The sequence below is a fragment of the Pelecanus crispus genome, chromosome 16 (assembly GCF_030463565.1).
Source record: "Pelecanus crispus isolate bPelCri1 chromosome 16, bPelCri1.pri, whole genome shotgun sequence".
NCBI classification, from domain to species: Eukaryota; Metazoa; Chordata; class Aves; order Pelecaniformes; family Pelecanidae; genus Pelecanus; species Pelecanus crispus.
This window is the reverse complement of record NC_134658.1, coordinates 5,696,689-5,713,628: the sequence shown is the minus strand read 5'-3', so window position 1 is coordinate 5,713,628 and position 16,940 is coordinate 5,696,689. Positions and strand designations below refer to the sequence as shown.

General features: G+C 49.3%; 1 protein-coding gene across 7 annotated transcripts; it reads left to right on the top strand.

The window, feature by feature from the left end:
- Window positions 1–3,575: 3,575 nt before the first annotated feature.
- On the top strand, window positions 3,576–16,900 carry DHDDS (dehydrodolichyl diphosphate synthase subunit). Of its 7 annotated transcripts, none has more exons than XR_012831665.1 (10): window positions 3,576–3,621; window positions 5,085–5,168; window positions 6,102–6,218; window positions 6,836–6,978; window positions 8,362–8,478; window positions 8,677–8,778; window positions 9,439–9,553; window positions 11,464–11,571; window positions 14,589–15,683; window positions 16,071–16,900. XR_012831665.1 is itself a non-coding variant. In XM_075721791.1 (9 exons), exons 2-9 carry the CDS (start codon window positions 5,106–5,108, stop codon window positions 14,823–14,825), a joined length of 999 nt encoding a protein of 332 aa, XP_075577906.1. In that variant the 5' UTR covers window positions 3,576–3,621; window positions 5,085–5,105; the 3' UTR covers window positions 14,826–16,900. The 7 variants fall into 7 exon arrangements, 4 of the variants coding, with proteins under 4 accessions (XP_075577906.1, XP_075577904.1, XP_075577907.1 ...); XR_012831664.1 differs by having other exon boundaries at window positions 14,589–16,222; window positions 16,359–16,900; XR_012831663.1 differs by having other exon boundaries at window positions 14,589–16,429; window positions 16,533–16,900.
- Window positions 16,901–16,940: the final 40 nt, after the last annotated feature.

Sequence of the window (16,940 nt, the reverse complement as noted above, 5' to 3'; positions counted from 1 at the left end):
AAAAGAAAAAAAAAGAGAGAAAGGACATAATTCCTGCAACTTATTCTCAGGTATTCGAGCAATCTCAGGGATAAAATGCCTCTGTAGCCCAGTGCTGGACAGAGAGGAGGGTTTTTTCTAACAGCACAAAGACGTGACGGAGTTTGTATTGGAAGTGTAGATCTACCTCACTGGATGTTCGCTAGGTGGACTGACGTGTTGTTGAACTTTTCGGTTGTGGTTTTTTTTGGTATGTTTGGGATTTGTTTTCTTTTTAACTGTATTTTAATAGTCTCTTTCCCTTCCCCATGGACTGAGGAGGAATTGGGGTCTGTAGATCCGTGTGCGGGGATGGAGAAGCCAGGCAGTGCCACGGGGCAGGGGACAGCTGCTAGAGCCCGTGTCGGCTCCCCAACTCCAGATTTTCTCCCAGCCTGGTGGCTTTTGAGGACTGTCCTCCATTTCTCTCTCCTGTTTACGCTCACACGTCCCCTCCCCGCCGTCCGGATGGGAACGCTCCAGCCCGCCCCGTGCCCGAGCCCCGCCGTTGCCTGCAGGCTGGGATGTCGCACAGGCTCCCAGCAGGCTGCTGACGTGTGGCTGGGGGTCGGAAAGCCAGGGTGGGGGTCCCAGCCTGTTCGGGGGGCATGGCAAGAGCAGACAGCGGCCAGGGAGGTTGTTGGGAGACTGAGGGTTATCCTCGATCCCCTGCCCTAATTCGCCCTCGAGCAAAGGGCTGGCTGGCTGCCCGTGACCTCCTAGGACGAGGGACCTGGTGCCAAGGTGGACCCAAGTCCAGGGGAGGTGCAACTGCTCCATCTTTCTCCTCCCTTCCCAGTTTCCCCCAAACACTGGCTCACGATGGCTGGGGGAAACTCTGGATCCCTGCTTTTGGGGCATTAACACTCCACTTCGCAGCCCGGGGCTGGCTGGAGCCTTCCCAGGGAGGGCGTCTCGCCGTGCTGGCGTGTCAGGACGTGGGCGCGGTTTCTGCTGTTTTTTAGGTAGCGATAGGTTTAGATGTAGAGCAGGGCTGGAACAGATGGGGAGCATCTACTCCATCCTCGCCGACGAGGGTCACGGGCGGGGATTTGCTGAGGCTGCTGGAGCCCGGTGACCCCTCTGAGGCTTTGCTCTGCCCTGCGGCACACGGGCACCGGGGATGGGGAGCGGCTCCCTGGCTGCTTGCCTGCCCTGCTCCGGTAGTTTTTATGGTGAGGTGGTGGTCTCTTCTTGGGAGGGTGGGGGGAAGGACTTTTTAGTTCTTGACTAGCAATGGGACCTATACCAAAACTACTTCAGGAAAACGGCTTTTGTCTGAACGGGGTAAATGCAATAGAGCGCACTGGGCTGCGTGTCTAAGCCTGGGCCTCGGTCCCGCTGCCACGTTGCGGGGGGCTGTTGGCCTTCCCCTGGCACCTGGGGTGTGCCGGGGAAACTGCTGCCCCCCCTAATTCTTGTATCTGTCTTGAAGAATTGTGTAGGACCTTCCCCCCCCTCGCCCCCAGTTTAACGGTTTGGTGATTTTTCTGCTAGTGTGTGTAAATACCTCTGTAAATCTTTCCATTTTTCTCTCAGTATTCTCCTTGATTATTGTTTACAAAAGTAAGAGGGAAAAAAATAAAATTAAAAAAAAAATAGCCAAAGCATCTAATAGGTTATGGACCAGGGAGACAGGATCTTCTCTGTGTACTCTGCCTTGCAACTGTGTGGGGATATGAGCTCTGCAACCATCCCTGTCCTAGGCTAAAGCAAATAGCAAACGGCTTAGAGAATCACTCAGGTTTCCCCCGGGGCCAGCGCGGTATCGGGATCCAAGAAACAGGGATTTTTATCTGTAAAGGGAAGCCACGCTGGAGAAGATGGGGTTGATTCGCACCTTCTCGTTGCGTTTGCCATTGTGGTTCTTCCCGTATCTTGACAATAATTAACTAACTTGCTGCATCATCACCCACCCTGCCCATGCTCGGCTTGCAGGCGCTGGGCACTATGCATTACGGGACGGTGAATCGCGGGCGGATGAGGCCGCGTGCTCAGGGTCCTGCTATAACACGGGAGCGTTTGAATGTATGAGGAAAGGGTGGCCCTCGCGAGAGGGTGCCTCCCCGGTGCGAAAGCCTTGAGTCACAAGATTGTCTATGAGGAGACGGAAGAATGTAATCCATGTTTACTGCTAGCAACCAAAGCTTGTTTGTGGCAAACTCTTGAATTTTTATGAAGTGGGTGGGAGGGAGGGGATAATGGGGGTGGCTGGGTGCGGCTCAGGGGTTACCCCGAGCCGCGCTTTCCAAAGAGATTTCCTGCGGGAGTCCCTGCAGCGAGATCCCCAGTTCCTGTTGCTGCAGGTTTTTCCCCATCCTTTCATTTTTTTTTTTTAAATTTGTTTTTGTACCAACTATGTAAAATGTGGGGTTTTTTTCTTTTCTGGAAAAAAAAAAAATAAAGACCATGGGCAATGGCTGCTGGTGATGTTCTGTGTGCTGTTACTCTTTTTTTTCCTGCCCTGGGGTTGAGAAGCCCAGACCCAAAATGGGTGCTGCCTGGGCAGGGGGGAGGCAGTGCTGGGAATCGGGGCACCCCACAGCTGCCTCGACTCGCAGCCGGTGACCAGCCTGGCTGTGCTGCCAGCCAGCTTCCAGCCCCCCGTAACCAGCCCAGCCTCACTACCAGCCTGCGGCTGCCTCTCCCCGTACCCCGCCTATCCTCACAGCCCCCCACAACCCAGCCAGCCCCGCTGTCAGCTCACAGTGAGCCATCAACACCCCGGCTGCACCAGGCCACCCCACTCTGGCACAGCTGTCATCCCACAGCCCCCCATAACCACCCTGGCCCTGGCATCCACCTGCAGCCCCCCATAACTGCCCTGGCCCCAGCCCTGCCATCACCCTGCAGCCCCCCCATAATTGCCCCAGCCCTGCCATCCACCTGCAGCCCCCCATAACTGCCCTGGCCCTGCCATCCACCTGCAGCCCCCCCATAACAGCCCCGGCCCTGCCATCCACCTGCAGCCCCCCATAACCGCCCTGGCCCTGCCATCTACCTGCAGCCCCCCCATAACAGCCCCGGCCCTGCCACAGGCCTGCAGCCCCCCCATAACAGCCCGGCCCTGCCATCCACCTGCAGCCCCCCCATAACCACCCTGGCTCTGCCATCGGCCTGCAGCCCCCCATAACCGCCCCGGCCCTGCCATCCGCCTGCAGCCCCCCCATAACAGCCCCGGCCCTGCCACAGGCCTGCAGCCCCCCATAACCACCCTGGCCCTGCCATCCACCTGCAGCCCCCACAACCACCCCGGCCCTGCCAGGCTGCCTCAAAACCAAGCTGTCCCCCCGCTGTCAGCCTGCAGCCACCCCACAGTCACGCCGGCGCCTCTTTCCCCGAGCTGCCCTGGCCCTTTCAGGCTGCCTCATAACAGCCCGGGCCCCGCCGCCGGCCTCCAGCCCCCGGTAAGGGCGCGGGCCCCGCCATCACCCCACCCCCATCGCCTCACGGCGCCCCCCGCGCATGCGCACTGGCCCCGCCCCTGCCCCGCCCCGCGGAGTCGACGCCTGCGCGCGGCTCCCGCCCTGGGCGCCGGCGAGTGACGCAGGCGGAAGGGCACGTCACCCTCTGGCGGAGGCTGAGGCGGCGCCGCCGGGCGAGGTAACGGGCGGCGGCGGCGGCGGCGGCGGCGGCGGCGGGGGCGGGGGCGGGGGCGGGGGCGGGGCGGGGCGGGGCGGGCACCAGGGGGAGCGGGAGCGAGCACCGGCACCGGCACCGGGAAGGCCGCTCGGGTTGGGGCGGGGGGTGTCTCCTTCCGCCGGGTCTCCCCCGCCGGCGTCCCTTGGCGGCCGCTTCCCCTCCCCTCACGGAGCCGGGGCAGGCCCCGTCCCCGCCGTCCGCTCCCCGCCTCCCCCGTGCCTGGCGGGGGAGCCTGTCGAGGGCCGGTCTCGCCCAGAGAGGCTGGTCCGGGTGTCCTTCCCCCGCTCCCCCGCGCCTGCCCGCCGGCGGCGGTGGGTGGCAGCCGGGCGGCCCGCAGGGAGAGCTGCCTCCCGGGGAGCGAGCGGCCGAGGGCCGTAAAGCGGCCTGGCTGCACCCGCCCGGCTGGGCATGAGCGGGTCGCGTCCTTTCGGGTGCTCTGTTCCCAGCTCACAGGCAGGGGGTTTCTTTGTGAAGCTCATTTTTGCAGATGACTGCGTGAAATCGTATGTAAAAGATTGATTGCTGTTAGCAGCCAAAGATGGTGTTGGAAGGGGATGCTTTCAGCCTGAGCTATTCAAGGGGAGCATTAAGAGCTTTTGTAACAAAGCCCGAGGTTCAGCAGTTCCTTGCCTTAATGTTTTGTGGCTGCATCTGTGGCTAGACATCCCTTCCTGAGGGAAGAGGCAGAGGAGGCTGATACAGAAAATTAATGCAGTCGGTGTAATTTGAATCTGCTTCGGTCCTTGGATGTCTACCGGGTGGTTGGATCTGGACTGTTGCCCCCATAGCACTCTCTTGATAGCTGCTGTACCCACATCTCTCAGGGTTCCTAGCTGAGAGGATGGAAGATTAATGTGGAAGTTCAGCAAACTCTTGTATCTTGTTAGCTCAAACCAGACATTAGTATTTGATGTGCAGATAATGTGGTAAAAACCCCAATATTTTTACAGCTCCAGAGACTGAAGTTCTCTACTTGTGAGAAGAAATGTCAGTGGTGACACTAGTGCAGGGTAGTCAGTGATGTAGGTGGTTGCTTCACTTGAAGGCTTTCCAAGAACTCCCACACAAAAGCACCAAAGGTCGGTTTGCGCTGCTGCCATTCCGTGACTTGCCTGGTGGTAGCCCAAATTGTGGGGCTGTACCAACTCACCAGCTAGTTTGGCTGGAAGACACAGTAATGTTTTTTTTTCTTGCTACCAGCTAGTGCAGAATCCCCTCTCATGACATACAGCTGGAAAACTCCAGACCTCATTTCTGAGCTTCCCCCGTTGTCTGCTTATCAAAGTACTTGTACAGATGATATAAAGGGCTCCAAAGCAGCTAGTCAAAGTTTTTTTTTCCAAGGTGATGGTTTCTAGTGTTGCTTTGGGCTCAGAGTCTTCTGTAGCTCTAACCCCTTTATTTTCATCTTCCCATTGAAAAAGAAAAGGAGCTCTTGGTCAGACATGTCGTGGATCAGAGAAGGCGAGCTGAGCATCATAGAGAGATTTTGTGCCAACATCATTAAGGTAAGGAATGAATTTCGTTACCTGTGGTAAAGAATTGGCAGGTTCATCAGCGTTCAGAGTGGAACTCTCTCTCTCACTGCTCTGCTCTAGAAATATAGCGTTGCTAGCAAGGGTACATATTAATGCTGGCACTGGATGTACGTCCCTAAATTCAGGGATGGAAAATTACCTAAGCTTAGTCTTGCAAATGAGCAAGGCTGTAGGCAGTGCCTGCCAATAATGAGCTTACACTCCCAGGCTTCCATGGTTTGTGCCCTTGCTGAGGAAGGCAGGACATGGGAGGAGGGAGTGAAGCAAGATGGTCAGATTATGAGTCGAAGAAATGAAACTGAGTTTCTCTTGATTAGAATAATAACGCACCAGTTCCAGGAAAATTCTGTCCTTGCTCAGCAGAGTCTTGAGACTGGTGACGCTGTCCTTCTCGTGAAGGGATCTGTGCAGACCCAATGAAGTCAGTGGATAGAAATACTCCTCTCAAGTGGGGGAAGGTCTTGTGACATTTTTGTTTTAAGTTAATTGTGTCTGTGAAAATGCCCTTGAACTCTGAAATAAAAAATACTTCCAATTACGGCAGCGTAAAACCGGGTGCACCCTCCCCTGTGGCTGCAGAGCGGTAGCCGTGGCAGTGCTGCTCTCTCCCGCGTACTACAGTTCCCTGTCATGCCCCAGAAGCGGGGAGGGCAAAGTTGCTTTTCAGTTTAGGCAATTGTCAATACTGACATGCTTTTTAGAGAGCATAAACTAGAGTTAGCGAAGCGGTAATTAGCATCTTACTCTTTCCAGCTCCAGACAAAGCTGGGAGATATGCCCTGCACTCCTACAAATAGGTGGTTCCTGCCAGGAACAGGAACAGTGGGACTAAACTCTCTGCAATGCAAGACACCAGCGTGGCTGTTCACTTTCTGGTTTGTTGTGTTTCTCCTTATTTTCTAGGCAGGTCCAATGCCCAAGCATGTTGCCTTCATCATGGATGGCAATCGCCGTTATGCCCAAAAGTGCCACGTGGAGAGACAGCAGGGGCATTCGCAGGGCTTTGATAAGCTGGCACAGGTGGGAAGGATGTTTGCTGCCTTTTTGTTGTGTGTTAAAAGTCTGAGCCGTGTTCACTGGCTGACTTGTTTACTACTTGACTGGTGTATTGTGTTCCTGTTCTTCACTGGGGTCAGGCCGGTGCTTGGAGCTGACGTTCGTCGTCAGGGTTCCCAACTTCAGCTCCTCTCTCTCTCTTCCTGTTATCTTGCAGAGTCATTCTAATCAGCTATTCCCCCCCCTCTGTTTTACGCTCAATCAAGATATCTGCCTTGCAGATCTTGAAGCTTCTAATTCTTTGAAGCAGGTTAAATTTCTCTGAAAATGTTTTGAAGGGTATGGTATTGTATAATTTATAATGTAATCTACAAGAAGTAGATTGGCTGGATTAGTTCCATATCTGTTGTGGATTCACATCCTTAGATAGTGATATTTTCCTCCTGTTCTTTAAGATGAATTTGAAATTCTCATCAAGTGGGTTTCATTGCCTGCTCTTGATGGTTTTTTTTCTTTTGATCCAGTCTTAGCACAGTGGGAAATGACAGGAAGGTTTTAGCAGCGGAGAAGCTGGGTCTTGCTGACCTGTCTGAGTCTGCTTATGTGACTTTTGTTTTCCATTATATTTTGTCATCTTGCAGACGCTGCGGTGGTGCTTAAATCTGGGCATTCGGGAGGTCACTGTTTATGCCTTTAGTATTGAGAATTTTAAACGCTCCAAGGAGGAGGTGGATGGACTAATGGATCTGGCAAGACAGAAATTTAGCCGCCTACTGGAAGAACAGTAAGAATCCTCTCATGTCTGTATCCCACAGGGTGAAACTAAAGCAGAACATGATTAAGAGGTGTTTACAGGGATGCTACAAGTTGTGAAAATGGATTAAATGAAGAAAGCTGTTCTCTGCCTCCAGCTAGAGATTTGTGTTGAGGGGCTCTGCCTACCTGGACGGGATATACGGCTCCTGAGCACGCACAGTCCCCAAGCACAGCAGATTTGTGTCTGTATCGTATGGCTTACTGTGCAACAGTCCCATCCAAACTGTTGGAACACTACAGCTTTCAGATGAGCACAGCACAATTAGAAATTCCTGCTTAGTGCTAGATGCCTTGTTTTCATGAAGTATCAAAGCCTCGTCTTAAATTCTGTCATTCTGAATTCTTAAATCCTGAATTCTTGGCAGATCAGAGTTTAGCTCGGCAATTTGCTTTGCAGTAACTTGAGACTTCTACGTATGGGCACGTGGTGCATTAAGTTGCTTGTTGGAGTTGGAGAACTAGTTCACGTAGTGTGTGCAGATGGAACTAGTAAGTTCTGAGTGAGCGGGGAGTGGTGTTGCAGTGCCTTGGTGCTCAGTGGATGTGTTTGTTTCCCTACGCCTGACTGGTGCGAAGGGTGGTACGTGGAAGGGGTGCTTATCTGGTTGAAGCAAATTTGAAAGGCAGTGAGGGGACGCAGCTGGAAGAATGGGAGGGAGAGGATAGCATGTGTGTGCTAGTAGAAGCTGGGAAGATCAGGGCTGTCTGGGCACTGCAGTACAGTGTGATTCAAAGAGGCCATTTCCCTGGGCCATACCCAATGTGGCCCTTCATCAGGGAGTCTGCACCAGCAGGCAGACACCAGCAGGGACCTGTAAGATCCTGTGGGGTGTCCTGTGTGCTCAGAATAATGCTACAACAGGCATGGATGATTTCCTGTCTCATCTGACATTCATTCCACCCTCGTACATTAATCTTTCTTTACACCAGAAAGTAGTTGTGCTACTCTGTGGGTGGCCATTAGTCATCTTAATTTTTGATGAGATATAGGTGGCCAGGGTCTATGGTTGTATTCTAAGTTTTCCATATGGATTTTTGTAACTTCAGGTAGGAATGCCTAACCTGTGATCATTTTCTAGTCCTTTGGTTATGTCCGTACCTCAGGAACTTGTATGGGGAATGATCAGTTTCCCTTTGCGGAGTGGTTTGGGATGGTCAAATCAAAGCCAGGTGTCAACACCTGAAAAACATTTGGTCATTTTGCCTTTTTCTAATTCTTAGTTTTGCTGAAGCTATGCCTGCTACATGCCTGCTGTTTTCATTTGGTGGATGTTACGCAGGGCAAACATGGCACTCATGCAGTAGGGACAGGTCTGTTTCTTGTAGTCCTCACTTTTGTTGTTGGGTGCAGGGAGAGCTTGAAGAAGCATGGTGTGTGTATCCGTGTCCTCGGGGACCTGCCGCTTCTGCCCTTGGATATTCAGGAGCTGATTGCCCAAGCTGTGCTGGCAACTAAGAACTACAACAAGTAAGTAAGGTGCAGTTTAAAGTAGCTGATACCTCATACCTTCCTCTTCTACCTGAAGGCTGAGACTTGGCAGATGTGATCCACCTTTTTTCTTTTTCTTTGTCCTACAAGCACACACAACTGTTGTAGATATTCTTCTTGCTGTCATCTGCTGTACCTTCCTTAGGTTAGTCTTTCACGTATTTCTCCTCTTTTCAGATGCTTTCTAAATGTCTGCTTTGCATACACATCGAGACATGAAATCAGCAATGCTGTCAGGGAGATGGCGTGGGGGGTGGAACAAGGACTGCTCGAACCCAGGTAACTCTCGTCTTTCTGTGTGAGGCTTCATAGATGAAGATTGCCTGGTCTTCCCTCCTACGCTTTATTAATAACCTCTCAGAAGCCAAGTGGCTTTTAAATAGATCTCATTAAACCAGTATGACTGGAACAAATGACTTAAAGTTACTATGCAATGTTTGGTTTTTATTATTTCAGTTACCATGGTGATAGATACACAACCAAGGCAGAAGAGAAATAGGTCTGTGTCTTAAGTTAGTTTAAATGTGAAGGCAGATTTTATGCCACAACAATTGGCTGCTTGGCTGGCAGTCTTAGCTATGAGGTCAAACAACAGATGAATCATGAATACTGACTTCCTCCACCCTGGAGGAGATGGAGTAGTTAGCACTCTGCTCCAGATGGAAGTCCTCACAGTCTGGTTCCACCACTGTATTATGTTTCAAAAAGCATGGCGGGGGGGATGCTCTGGGGGCTGAAAGAGCATTTGAAATAACCTGTGGAGCAGCCAGCAGTGTCCATCAGAAGCAAGGTGATGACTGGCTGTGGTACAGCTCCTCCACCCAGTTTTAATCTGCACTCCTGCGTTTATAAAGAAACCCTCTAGTAATTCTGATGTAGTAGTGCCACCTCTGTCAGCTTGGGAAAGTGATCTTAATAAGATGCATCTGTCTTTCTTAGTGATGTGTCCGAATCGTTGCTTGATAAGTGTCTGTACACCAACAACTCCCCTGACCCAGACCTCCTGATTCGAACCTCTGGAGAGGTTCGGTTGAGTGATTTCTTGCTCTGGCAGGTAAGGTCTTTGTTTTCTCCTTGAAATATTCCATCTTTGCATCAGGGAGTGTTCTGTTGACTCCACATGAGGGCTTTTAAACTCTCTCTGCCAGCAGTTAGGTAACTTCTTGGATGGACTGAGTGCTGGGGCACCTCTGAGGAATCTGTTTCTTGCTGTTCTGTGATTGCCTAAAATACCTTACACCACAAGTCTGATGTTGTATCCTCCTGAAAACACTTAATAAGAAATCACAAATTAGTCTAGCTGACAGCAGTCAAGGAAATTGTGATTCACTTGTCCTTTTGCTCCTCTTCTCACATTTAGGTAATTCCTCATTTGATTGGTAAATTCCTGGCTTTGATTAATTTAACCTGGCAATAGATTCCTCAGAGAGGTGTTTGTCACACGTTAGCTGTAGGTATTGGAGGTGTAACCCTATACCGTACACGTAATGTACATGCCCGACTTGTCACAGTTTCAGAAGTTTATTTGACTTTCATGATGAAACAAGACCCACAAGACAGGTTCTAAGGATGGCGAAGTCAAATCAGCATGACTAGGCTGCTAAGCTAAAACATAGTAAGTTCTTAACGCATATAAAGTTCGTGTATTTCCAGTTACAGGATCCAAAGCTGCTTCCATTCCTCTCTCTCCTGTGCTATATTGGCAATATTGACTTGTTTGTAACGCAAACTTTGCAGGAGAACAGTTGAGTCAAGCTGCTTTATTTGAAGCTAACATTTTCTTTTACATGTACAGTTTGGAGCCAAAACCCAATTGCCTTTAAGCAACCACATCAAATGTTCCTATTCCAACTTACTTAATTGGCAAGTTCACAGAAGTTGCCTGGCCAGAGTTGCGGTTGCCTACCGAGGCATCTCCCTCTCCTCCCTGTATTTTTGGGCACACGTATACCCTGGATGGGTGTCAGTGCTGCAAACTAACATTTCACTTGCTCCTCTCAGCGGTAGTCCTGGCAGAGGTGCCTCAGAGGCTGAGCTTGGAACTGGTGAGGCATTGCAGAGTCAGTGCTCTGCGAGTCTGGCTGGCGTGATGCCCCTCTCCTGTGCCATGGGTTACAGCAGAAGCAGCAGAGGAGAACGTGTGCTTGTGCTCCCACCCTGCCAGCTCGCACACCAGAGCATTAGTGCGAATTTCCCTTCACTAGCAATCGTGTGTGTCCTGACGGCCCCAAAGTAGGAGGACATTGTGCTATGCAGGATGATTGTCTGGTGTCAAAGAAAATGGCCTTATGGTGGGTTTTTTGTATAGAACTGACACTAAGATTTGCTATATCGTTACAATTTTAAGAGTCACGCAGAGTCCTTTTAAGTGTTAGATTTTATAGTAATGGTCATAGGAACACATTTGCCTGAAACTTTGCAGGATTTGATGGTGAAAACAGGTTTTAACTTGAAAGCCTGCATCTTTCAGCTCTAGGATATCTTCAGCGCACTACAACTCTTAGATTCATGAAGCACTTTAAATGCCATGAGTGGGCAGCAAGGAGTATTATGAGATGTCATTTGATGGATGGCTTAAATGTCGTGTCCTGATCCCCAGTTCATCTGTTATTCCCTTAACTCAGCCTTTGGTAGTCCAGTGTTGCTATTTTAATTTTGTTTTAAGTCTGTGATGCTTAAGCTATTAAAAATACCTCTGTGAAGACCAACATAGAAAGACTTCTGCTGGTATTTTTACAGGAATGGATGACTGTGTCCCAGCATTAAAAACTAATTAGAAAGGCTCTAGATTGTGCAATTTCAAACTCTCCTGGCTGCTATTCATTTCATTTTAAGTAGAACCTGATAACACAGCCTAGGTAAAATCTTTGTGGGGAAACTGACATAGTTTCACCAACAGAGCTGCATCTTGATGACTTTTCCCTCGCTAGATGATTAAATTGTTGGTGATCTTGCTTTCTGCAGACGTCCCATTCATGCCTGGTGTTTCAGTCAGTCTTGTGGCCAGAATATTCCTTTTGGAACTTGTGTGAGGCTATCCTTCGGTTCCAGATGAACTACAGTGCTTTACAGGTAAGGGAGCCTTAGAGAGATGGAAAGCTCAACACAGCCTGTTATCTGCACAGCGGTGCGCTGGACATCAGGTGAGAGAGTGCAAAGTGGGACCAGAGGAATTGTTCATTTAGTGTGGTTAGTTAAGATCTTGTTTTCATCGCAGCTAATGCCAGATGCGTTGCTTCTCCTGTACCCATGTGGCTTGTTACATCTTAGCGTGTGGACAGGCTCCTCTACTTTCAGAAATATCTAAAGTATCTGAAGTCACCACTGTCTCTGTTACTTGTTGCTCATTCCACCAGCTGGAAGTATCTGTCCCTGCTCCTCAGCTGGCAGGACAGAACAAGTGCGTGCCCCTGATCTGCTACAGGGCAAAATCAGCCAGTTTAACTCAATCCACTTCATCAGTGGTTTAAGCAAAGACTGCCGAGTTCACTCTGGAATGAGCAGGGAGAATTTGCATGCTCTAACTCTGCTATTGTTTTTAGGGTTGTGACAAGTGGGTTTAGAGTTTCCTTTCTGGGAGCTGAAGTGAGGCTGCCTGAGCTGTGAGCCTGTGGACGAGTGTCCCCTTTCTGGTGGGTCCACATGTGCCTACTGAAGAGGTTGTTCCTATTGCTCGTTGTCATTGTTCCTCTCCTCTTAGATTTGTTGTTCTGAGCTCTCCCTGACCTGGTTCACATAAATCTGGCCAATTTAGTAGTGACTAAAAATCTGGCTATTTTTAAGCAAAACAAGTCTGGGAGCTGGAGCTCTTGATGGGGAAATCTGGGGGGCAGCAGCTTGTAGCACAGACAGCAGTAACTGGCAGGCGGAGGAACTCAGTGTGGTGACTCTTACCTCCACTGTACCTGGTTGCTGAGTGTGTCTGTTCCTTAATTATTTGGGTCCTCTCTTTTGAAGACAGGCATTATATTGCCCTTTTCTACCTTCAGGGGCCTTGCACACCTCTGAGAGTTGTCAAAGACAGTCATGGTTATGGGTGAATTTAATCAGGTCCAGTCAGTCTGGAAGCATCCAAATTCTCCACCTCCTTAACCTATTTTATCTCTGTTTCTGCCCCAAGTCTGCCCTTTTCCTACGAGCAATTCATTGTATTAACACAGCTAATGGCAATTCACCTTCTGCGTGAAGAGGAAAGCAAAACAGGCAGGAGTGTTTGTTGCTAACATTAGCTTTGCCTCTGTCTTGAACGGTAAGGTCGTTCTGGTTTTGCTCATAGTGCTAATTTCTGATGGGTAACAAATGCTGCTACTGTTCCTAGCTAGTCTCATCTTTCTTAGTTCTTGTTTGTGGCTCTATGTGTGTTCATGCTATGGTATTATCAAGGTTTCTTTATCGGTCAGATCTGTCCCTCGGTTAGTTTTCTTGCTGTGAAACCCATTTTGTCCACAGTGTATGAGGCTGCCCTTGTTTTAAGGGATGCAGCCCAGTTGTGCAGCAGGAACTCACTCAAAGGAACTGCTGAGATTAAGAAGCTTTTTTTCACATTTTAAATAGGTGATCTTGAAAGCCAAAAGTATCTGGAGCTCTTGAAACAAATTACCTCAGTGGAAGGGTTGCATTCAGTGAGAATGGTGGGGCAAGGGGTTTGACTTGCTGAGAAGCCAGAATATGTGACAGCAGCTGCGTCTGCTGTGGGAGAGCGCTGCTGTGTTCAGGACACTGGAGGCAGTTACGGTGTGGGTAGGTGGGTGGATGGAAGGTTTGACAAGGTACAGAAAAAAACTTGATTTGGAGGCATTTGACAAAAGATCCTTCCATCAACTCAAACAGCATCATGTCTAATAGCCATCTTTGTTTTCCAGTTAGCCTGCTGCTCAAGGGAGCCTACTAGCTGGTTGTTGCTCACCGCTTAGTCCCAGCTTGAACTATAACCTGCTTTTGGTACGTGGTAGAGTGAGGGAGAGAATGCAGATGTTGGTTGGCAAGCCTGTCCTGTGGAAGTGGTCATGCAGAGTCTTTTCTAGTGAATGGACAGAATTTCACTTTGTCCAAGGGTGGAAGTCTTACGCTGAACAGGCTGACGATCTTTGCATTTCAGATAAGCAGAGCTACAGCAGTGGAGTGCTATCGGTTCTGTAGCTAGAGATATTTCTACTCTCATTCCCAGCACACAAAAGCTCATTTACAGTGCCAGAGCACGGACTACTGACTTGGGCATAGGGAAAGTGTGGTGAAGAGTGAGTCAGGCTCTCATTAGAGTAATTACTTCTTGCTCGTTTGAAAGGCCAGCACTCCCCAAGTGTGTGTGTGTCAGGTTATGTCACAGTGACCAGTTTTACTCTCTTTAAAAATGAAAGCTTAATATTCCTGCATGCAGGTGTGTTTTTGCTGTTGGAGGCTGCAGGCTAGGATATGTGCAATAAGAAGAAATCCAAAAGTGATGTTCTGCAAAAGTATTTCAAATACTTGAAGGGCAGGCGAGGATAGCCACTGCCTTTACCTTTCTCCTACCCACCCTGCTGTGTCTCGAGCCAGTACATTATTAGATGGCAGGCATTTGGGAATGCTGAGCCCACTCTTGCTTTTTTACTGAAGCTGATTAGCTCAGCACCTGATCATCAGCTCAAAGAATTGCCCCATAAATCGTTGTTCCGAATCCCTTAAAACCTTTCAGCTGCCATGTGAATAGGATCAAAGTTTCTGTGATGACACTGGTGAGGACAGCTTGTGTGCACATCTGTGGTTTGAAAGTCCCCTTGTATGCTGTTTCTCTCTGATTCCAATATCTGAGGGTTTTTCCACAATCTGTCATGACCTTTACCTATTTTAACTAGGAGTTAATGCTGTGAGCAGACTTGTGTCTTGGGGAGAAGGTCCGGAAGGATATCCCTGTACTTTTTTTTTTATAACCAATCAAGCAGGCTGCCTCAAAGTGGAGGAGGCGCACGCAGAGCCACCCTTCATTTAACCTGCAGATTGATGGCCGAGCAGAGGCTATTTCTTCCATAAGCTACGCTGCCTTGCATCTGTACCACAGATGAGCTGAAAGGCCTGGCAAAGTGCTAACGCTCTACTGCTTTTCACTCTAGAAGGCCAGAGACTCCTACATGGAGGAAAGGAGGCGACAAGAGATGGAAAGGGATCAGGCTTACGTGACAAAGAAGCTGCAGCAGGAGGGGTTTGCGTCCCACGGAGACTCTCGGCGCCGATGGACGCTGTTGCAGAAATGCACTGCCATGCGGGAGGAGAGAATCCGGGGCTTTCTACAGGCACTAGAGCACAAGAGAGTGGACTTCTTTGAAAGATTGTGTACGGTGTCTGCATGACATAGGTGCTGGGTTGTTCTTGGGGAGACAATTTTTAACTGTGTTAGAGGGAACAGCTGCTGCCCAGAGGAATTCACTCGGTGTGGTTCTGCAGCGGGGATGCAGGGCTGCTATAAGACTTTTTGTCCCCTGTCTGAGGGCAGGGACACAGAGTACTGTGAACCTTTCTAGTTCTGTGAATGCTGCTGAGGAAGGTAACGCCGTCCTTCTGTCTCGTCTCCCTGCCCCTGATGATCGAGAATACGCGCACCCTGCCATATCTCTGCTGCTTGGTACTTCACAGGCCTGACTGTTTTGGTGACACAAAGTTAACTAAAATGAGTCTTCGGTTGTGTGTGACTCCTCATGAATTGGCCCAGGCAAACCAATTCAGTCCTGTTAAGTCAGCCTGGACTTGAATTCTTTCCACGGCTTCGCAGTAGTGAATCTTCTGTGGAGATTTCCTCTGCTGTCCCATAAGGGGAGCCTTGCTTTCTGTAGGGAGAGGGTTATTCCTGGTGTAGAAGGGAGCCCTGTGCCAAGCGGTGGCAGAGATATTCCCCGCTGCCTACTTCATGATAGCATCTTGTCTTTTCCCCACCTTACTGTGCTGATTTTGCTGTATCTGCTCTTGGCTTCCAAAGAGCTAAAGCGAGGTGCCGTCAGCCTTGCCGTAAAGAAAAAAAGATACTCCAAAGGTTCACCGGGTCCTGTGATCCCTTCTGAGCAGCGTATGTGGGGAAAACCCAAATGCTGAAGATGCTGATGTTGGAACAGACTGACTGTGCTTAGGAAGGAGGCTCCGAGCAGGCAAGAAAAAAGGATTGGCTGGGAATTAACTTCATGGCTTAAAAAGGAAAAGAAGTTAGCTAAAACCAGGTGATGGATATAGTGTGCCAAATCCCTCTGAGACCTCTCTAGAGCTATGACTTAACATCCTGTTTCCAGGGAATGAGGGTGGGCTTGGTTCAGGAAACAGTAGCCAAAACCAATCTCTGACCCCAGCCAAAATGGTTCAGAAGGGCTGTTTAGCTGACTTTAATGGGAGTGGCCGGAGCAGCCATGGAGTGTTGTTTGTTCTCAGTTTTCCATCGGCAGGGAGATGGACTAGCTAAATTTCCAAGTTTGTTTCCGTCTCTAACTTCTCCTGGTTTCCGTCCCCGTGGTCAAAGTAACAGAAAATGTCTTGATTTTTGTTTCTGATGCACATACAGGTGCAGCAGTACCAGCTATTGCTGTTTTTAAAGTGTTCCTTTTTACCTCCAGGTGAAAACTAGAAAATGCAGATTTAAAAGATTTGTAAGCGTTGCAAACTCAGCACTTCGAACGTGATTGTGAAGAGGATAACTCCATTGTCAAATCGTGAATAAAGCATATTCATACCAAACTTATTTAAAAAATAAGCCGAACATTGAAAAGTACGTAGAGCTTCTTATTCTAAGGTGTGATGAAGTTGGCATCCGGGTCTAATATAATATTGTTTAACCTGTGACAGACTCCTCATCTGATTCCTGTTAGACTGGAAATGGTTTGAAGGCTCTGTTCTTTTCACAGTCTAGCGTGAGCAATTTGCCGATAGCCCAAGGCCCAGCCGAATGAAGCTCCATGCGTGTACCTCCTCTCGCGTAAGTAGGAAACAGTAGCTTCGATAAAAGCATGCCGAGACGATGGGAGCTGTTGATTTTTAAACTACTTTCACTGTATTTTTTCTCTGTCTTCACCTTTCAGGAAGCTGTCTGTGGAAATAGTTTACACTCCATGAGATGAAGCACTCTCCAGCCTGCTTTGCCAGGCTGATGGGGAGACTGTCTTCTACCTGAGAATGTATTTTTTGCCTAAAAAAAAAAAAAAAGTTTTCTGTTATGTTACGATGACACAGGTGACCAAAGCTACAGTGGCGGTTTTCCACGCAGTAGTAGTACTGTTGCAGGTGTGGTAATTGAAGGATCTGGTTTACAAAAGGCTTGAATGGAAAGTTTTAATCCCTTTATAAAAGTCACTGCTGTAGCAGGGGAGGAGAAAAAGCTCTTCGAGCAATGGAAAAAGGCTTGTGTTACCTGACAATTTGTTTATTCCACCTGCCTTGGTTATTCTAGTAAAACCAACTTTCCCTGTAAGCCTTGCTTCCTTAGGGGT